The sequence below is a fragment of the Gymnoscopelus microlampas genome, assembly GCF_963454915.1.
Source record: "Gymnoscopelus microlampas genome assembly, chromosome: 3".
NCBI classification, from domain to species: Eukaryota; Metazoa; Chordata; class Actinopteri; order Myctophiformes; family Myctophidae; genus Gymnoscopelus; species Gymnoscopelus microlampas.
The window spans coordinates 40,811,513-40,818,540 of NC_139940.1; the positions used below are offsets into that span (position 1 = coordinate 40,811,513).

Here is a 7,028-nt window from a genome sequence, read left to right on the forward strand (position 1 = left end):
ATAGTATAGTTTGTTGATTACTTTTGATGCAGTAATGATCTTTTTTCTTTCTTTTTTCTCCTTCTTTAAAAAAGAATATTAAACAGTTAAACAGTCCTTAAATTGTCACTTAACTGTCATCTGGGGACCCCCCCCCAACAAAAAATAAATCATGTGTGGACCCCCCTGGGGATCCCGACCCACAGGTTGAGAACCACTGAGTTAGGGTACAGGTCAGGCATAATGGTGACCAGGATGTATACAACGGATGTGGATTGTCTTTCACCGTCACATGATGTCATCCTATAAATCACTCATCTCACAGCTCAGGTTAATCAGCTGTGAATACGCTTATCATTGCTGCTAAATATAAGACTCACTCATACACTGACTGCACCACTCATTCTCTGCATTTCCCTCTATGCAGTAGATGTCCCCCTGGATCTAAAACAATGGGTCATATGACTTCAGTGACAGCCAGTTCTGCTGAGGAGAGCTCTCTTTCAGGCAGATAGCCATGAGACAGCTGGCCTTCCCCTGGCACTGCACCGGCCCCAGCCCTGGCCCTCGTCAGTCAATGCAATGGTGTATGGTTGTATGGGTATATGGGTAGGGGTGGGGGGGTTGGGGTCGGTTGCTCACACAGAGAATTTGATGAGCAGGCAAACATATTCACTTCACAAAAGAGTCAAAGTCTCTTTTTTGGGTGCCTGCAAATCCCTTCACATTCACCAACAGCTCTTTCTGGCAGCAGTGTGCTGGTTCTGGATGCGTTTCTGGCCGGGCCCGGTTGGATCTGGCAGTCCCCGACAGGATTTGCCTCACTGAGCAAAACCCGCTTGAAAGCGCCTGAATGGCTAGCGTCAGTGAAAAATTAAGTCTGAAGTGACTAGACCTGATGGGCACATCGATTGTGGGCTATAACTAAGGCTACAAATGGGTAATGTCTTATATTAGACAGACGTTTTATACCTGTGAGGAGATTCGAGTAAATATTGTGTAAGCATAATGGAGTGCACTGTTAATGCAGTTTAAAACAGCTCAGATCATTGGTGTTTGGTTTTCAGATTATTTTTTATTGATGAAAACAGCCTTTGCCTTTCGACCCATTGGACACATAATATAAGATCTGCAAAAACAAAACAAAAAAGCTATTGAAAACGTATCCTTTGCAACCTGATCACAGATTCAAAAGCACTGCAATATCTGCAGTGTTTGATACATTTATAAAAATAACAATCATAAAAAATATACATACGAGACATTTTCTTTTTTTTTTCGTCAATGTTCGATTGTAAAGGACTAAACAACTGCATGAACAGAAATGGACATTTGAGACAATGCATACAAGACAATGCAGTAACCCACATTCTCTGCTAACTGACAGGCAGACTAGAGATCTAGATGAGCTGTTAAGACTTCACCGAGTTTAAATGACAATACATTGCCTGCAAAATCCACAGGACAGCATCAAAATGGACAGTCAGTTGGAAAAAGAAAACAGAATAGCAAATCAACAGAGCGGAGTATAATCAGAGGCAAAGATAAAGAGAAGACATACTTTTTCAAAGAGAGAATACTCCTTGGCAATGCAGAATTTAATTGAATGGAATTCTGGGCCTATATGCCTGACCTCTCCTTTCACATACAGTATCCATCTCTGCATTACTATTCCCTTTTACTGCAGTATCTTGACGAGAGGTTGCGGTATAATTTGCAAAGTAATTAAAAAGGGTGGGAAAAGTGAAGTATGTCATCTCTCTCTTTCTCTCTCTCCCTCTCTCTCTATATATGTATATACAGTACGTTACTTTTAAAAGGTCTGGAAGTGAGGAAAAATCCCCACAAGCCCCGCAAATCTCTTTGCAACTTACATCTCCTAAAGCTGGTGTCAATAATACATACAATTAATTTCTATATCCCCAACATTCAGAGAGAAACTGCTTAAACCAGATGCTTAAAACTGGGGAGTGTTCCGGTTTCCCTAAAACGGGAGGACCTGCAGCGTTGACCGTTGTGATGTAATGTATCCTAATACAGAATGTTTGTACAGTAAAGCATACTGGCCCTGGGGGTAGAACCCCGTCACCAGCTGCACCCATCTCTCCAGGCCCACTCACTCTCTTCTGGCTTTCAACCTCCTCACTTGCACCCGTTGACGTTTTATTTCTCTCTTCCCCACCCTCCCTTTTCTCACACTCAAACACACACACACACACACACACACACACACACACACACACACACACACACACACACACACACACACACACACACACACACACACGTGCGCGCACATGCACATGCACATGCACATGCACATGCACATGCACATGCACATGCACATGCACATGCACACGCACACGCACACACACACAAACACTCTCTCTCTCCCTCTCTTTCTTTTTTGCTTACTTTCACACTGTTGCTCAGTGTCTTCCTTAACATCGGTACAACACTTCATTCCTCATCAACAAATGGGCTCATTAAACATCGGCGATAACAGCAGGTCAAATGGCACAACGTTTTGGGAGGGCTCAAGCTGACCCCGTCTACACAGCCCAGCGAAGTTCAACCTCTTCAGCAGCAGCTGCGGAATTCCCTGCTAGGGTGCTACAGCAAATAACGTCCCATCATCTGAGGTGTCTCGGCAAATATCACTCTGCGAGGGAGCACGGGAACACACACCAGCTCTCTGTCTCTGTCTCTCTGAATGCAGTCTTTCCCCTCTCTCTGTCTACCCTCTGTCTGTCGTGAGCTTAATGAACAAAGATGAAGAGCAAAAGAGAAGCACCACTACTATACAAATTATACAGGAAACTGTGTGTGAGTGAAACTCCATGATTTAGCCTCTCGTCATCCCTGAAATATGACACGCTACATCCACTGCCTTCTTGATAGGACTGAAAAAAATCTATCTGACTGGCAACATGGCAAAAGCACAGGCTAATACCTTTGCAGGTTGTGTAAGTGTAATAATGAGGTTGGGCTCCCAAAATATCTGCAAAGTAAACCCAAATCTTGCAACAACCTGTCAATTGGATATTTTACAAAGGTGCGACTAAGCCCCCTGCTCCCTCTCTAATCAATACAATAACTGCAGGATATTAGTTTTCATCCAAGTACATCAACACTGACTGTGCATGAATCATGATTTCACGTATACATTCACAAGCCTCTGGGGTGCTATCGTCTTGTGTGCCTGGCTATACACAGAGTGGGGTGAATTCACAAAAATGATAATGGCCTTCTCATTCTTTTTCTCTGCCTATACAGAGAGGCATTAGGCACTTAAAACACATGTTCACGTATACAAATAAAGTTAGTGTTTTCCCTGTCAAAAAGGGTGTTACTTCTAGAAACAATCAAAAATCTTTGGTCTGTAAACAACCACAATAATATCCAAATACTAGTTAGGATGCCAATGTGCCATCCAAACTGGTAATGAACTTTCTCCTCAGCTCCTCTGACGTCAAGCAGAGTCTATATATGCTATTCATTTGTGACCCCTGCGCAATTGTTACTCCGATCTGGAGTGTCTGAGGATGCTAGCGATACACCCCTGAGAAAGCTGGGGTGCTTCTTCCTCTCTTAGAGCAGTAGCAGCTGTCAATTGCTGGGCACTGATGCAGCCATTTATTTGGTCTGCCATTGAAACATGCTGGCTAATCAGTTCTTGACAGAATCGATCAGTCTAGGAAAGTGTCAGTGAAAGTTCTGCTGCTTGCTTTCATGGCCATCACCGTTTTGCATCAAGCCAGTATTCCACATTGCACCAATAGCCTTTGCCAAACTTGGCTTGGGCATTCAGGTAGCGTTGGCCCGAGAGAGAAAATTAGGTCTTCACAGTAACTCTTCTGTTCTGATGATTTAAACACTGACCTTAAATGAACTAAGAGCCAACTATACTTTTATACCCTTCATACTCAACGTATGAACGAAAACACAAGCTTTGATGCAAAACATTAAGATGGGGATTCCGTATACTTTCAGCTGCAAAACTGGACAAATTGGAGTGAGCGACTGAGCAACTCAACTCCTGTTCAAACAAACCCAACTCTCTCCCCTCCTACTTCTCTCAGCACTGGCTCAGTTACAGGGCAGCCAGGTGGAGTAAGCAGGCTGCTGACAAGCAAACACTGGCTGTACCTGGGCTATGTAGTAGTTGCTGAAGTTACCGTCTGCTACATAAGGGGCTGGTTGGTAGTAACAAGTGACGTTGGCCACGTTGGGGATGACGTTCTGCTCTGCAAGCACACGCACCGCCAGCATGGCTATCAGGCCCAGGGTCTGCCGCCTCTCGTGTCCCATCAGGCACACCGTGCTCTCATTGACCACCCCGTAGAGGGTCATCAGGTAGTCATACTTGCGGTCCTCCAGGCCCACAAAGTGGTTCTGAAGGTAGGACTCCAGCTTGCGCTGCTGCTCGCCAATGTCAGAGAAGTCGATGAAGAAACGCGAGCACATGTAGCGCTGCAGTAACTTCATCTCGGGTTCCGAGTCCGCACGGAAGCCCCTCACGAGCAGGTGGCAGTACTTTAGCAGACCACCGCCACGGATCTCCTCCGGGTTCCGAGTGCAGATGACCTTGTGGCGCAAGTGGTCCAGGGCTTCGCCGAAGTCACCGTACACGCTCTCGCCCATGATGGTCGGGTGAAAGGTCTCGGCCATGGGGTTCTCCGAGCACTCGTAGAACAACAGCAGGGAGTCCAGCTTGATCTGGAAGGAGTCCACGCTGAATTCGAACTGCCGCCGGAGAGAGTCCACAAACTTCAGCTCCACGTTTTTACCCCGGTTGTTGGAGAGTGAGATGAGGCTCCAGCGGTCAGAGTCGTTGCACACCTTCACCATCTTCTGCACATATGCCTCCTGTGTGTATGTGTGTGTGTGTGTGTGTGTGTGTGTGTGTGTGTGTGTGTGTGTGTGTGTGTGTGTGTGTGTGTGTGTGTGTGTGTGTGTGTGTGTGTGTGTGTGTGAGAGAGAGAGAGGGAGAGAGAAAATGAGTGACAGACAAGAGGAGAAAAACAGAAACATTTTGAACATTTAGCTTATTTTATCATAAAATAGCTTATCTTAGTGCTAATTTTGCATCTCTAGTACAGTAGGTTTTTTATAGCCTAAATACTGTGATTTGTCTCAATATACAAGATTAGTTAGTTAGTTTTTCAATGAGCAATGATAGGATATTGACCCCAGTAAAGGACATGCAGTGCAGTATAGGCTATACTTGCCCTAGAATATGGGATCTAGGTGGCTGAGAACTGGATCCCTTGTAAATTGGTTTAACTCAATCCTCTTAACCACAGAAAATCAACATTTTACTATCACTTAACTAATCCAATTGCGTTTCAAGCCGTGCGTATTGCGTAATAATGGCCTAGTCTAAATACGAATTAAAAAAATGTATTAACCACTTAAACCCCAGCATCGGTATTGTTGAGAAAGCTTTCGCTGAAAATAGCAGATCGAGAAGCTCACAACGGGATGCCCTGCATAGCTTTGTGATCTTGTCGATCGGCTATTTTCAGCGAAAGCTTTCCCCACATTAACAGAAAACAGAAAAGACACTACTAGTATTGAGCCCTGAGGGACTCCGGTTACCCATATAGGGGTTTAAGTGGTTAAATGGAAAATATTGTAAACTTTGGATGATTGTACCTTTAACGTTAACGGCGTTATTTTCTCTTTATTCACACAGTCCGGTAAGAAATCCAGCAGGCAGTCCAACACGATGTCCTTTACGGTCTGAAAGTCACTTTCTCCCTTCATGTCCGCGCAGAATATGAGGTCCAGGTCCTTGTAGCCCATGCCGCTGTCCCCGTGCAGGACGTGGCTGGCCGCCGAGCCGTTCAGCCGCACGTCCCTCACGTGGATCTTCTTCTCCTCCATGCGACTGCGGACCACCTTGACGATCTGCCGGGGCTTCATCTCCAGCGTGGGGAAGTTCCCCCGGCCGTGGATGGGGATGGTCTCCGTCAGGATGGCGTCCAGGCGCTGCACCTGCTCCCAGTTAAGGACGCTTAGGACATTATTATTATTACTGGCTTCGGCGTCGGACGCGGAAGACGAGCCGCTGCTGGTCGTGGAACTACTGTCGTCCTCTGACATGGTGGGGAATTAACGGTAAAAAAACTGCGAAGAGATTCGACGATCAAGTCTCTCGACTAAGAGAGTAAAAATGCAAACGTCGCGACTTCAATGAAAGCACAAAATTGACAAAAGTTGTGCGATGTTAATTTCATCCACGAGTGTAAACTGATTGAAGAAAAAAAAGAAAAACTGACTGAAGAAACTGATTGAAGAAAAAACTGATTGAAGAAAAAAAAAGAAAAAAGAACATTTAAATAAAGATAAAACTAACGGTTAAGGCAACTGGTGAATGCTGCGATGCGCCGTGCGTAATGCGTGGGTCCAGCGGTATAGTGGATCCGATCTGAGTGACCGTTAGATCTGATCTGAGGTGACCGTTTGGAGGAGTCGCTGTGTGAAGCCAAAACGTGCCTTCTTTGCTTTCTCTTCTCGTTTTCTTCTGCCTTGTGCTTTTTAAAACGCGTGAAGCATTTCCTCTGGTGGCACTAGTAGTACTGCTAATGTGTCTGAGCGCCTCTCTGAAGATGGTTGATGTTCCATAGCAGGGCTTGCCTCTCCGCCTGTGACTCCATCATCGCCCAAAGGCACGCCTATGACTTGATGAATTTGCATGAATACTGCTGCTGCTCAAAGAGCCCTGGAGTCGCACTTCTTGGCACCTTCTCCTCTCTCTCACCATGAACACACTCTCTAAGGAATCCTGTGGATTTTAACGCACGACTTCTACATTTTTCTTTAGCAAAGAAATACAACCCGGTTAATAAACTTGTTACGTGGTCAGGAAATCCAAGTTGTTTTGCCACTAGTCTCTGTTTATTGAAATACTTAAATAAAATATTTTCAGATCCTCTGAATTAACCGTTACCTGGCCACTAGTCCACTGGACATACTCCGTTCTTCTGCAAGAGGCAGGTCTTTAGGATAGAACTGTCAACCGTTATTCACCACGCCTCCCTCTC

General features: G+C 45.2%; 1 protein-coding gene across 2 annotated transcripts; it reads right to left on the reverse strand.

Moving 5' to 3' along the window:
* Positions 1–1,034: 1,034 nt before the first annotated feature.
* On the reverse strand, positions 1,035–6,923 carry tent5aa (terminal nucleotidyltransferase 5Aa). 2 transcript variants are annotated; one of them, XR_014600432.1, is made up of 3 exons: positions 5,638–6,923; positions 2,235–4,848; positions 1,035–2,166 (listed from the first exon to the last, which is right to left on the reverse strand). XR_014600432.1 is itself a non-coding variant. In XM_084052070.1 (2 exons), the coding sequence occupies exons 1-2, from the start codon at positions 6,085–6,087 to the stop codon at positions 4,069–4,071; spliced, it is 1,230 nt and encodes a 409-aa protein (XP_083908196.1). In that variant the 5' UTR covers positions 6,088–6,923; the 3' UTR covers positions 1,035–4,068. The 2 variants fall into 2 exon arrangements, 1 of the variants encoding a protein (XP_083908196.1); XM_084052070.1 differs by having other exon boundaries at positions 1,035–4,848.
* Positions 6,924–7,028: the final 105 nt, after the last annotated feature.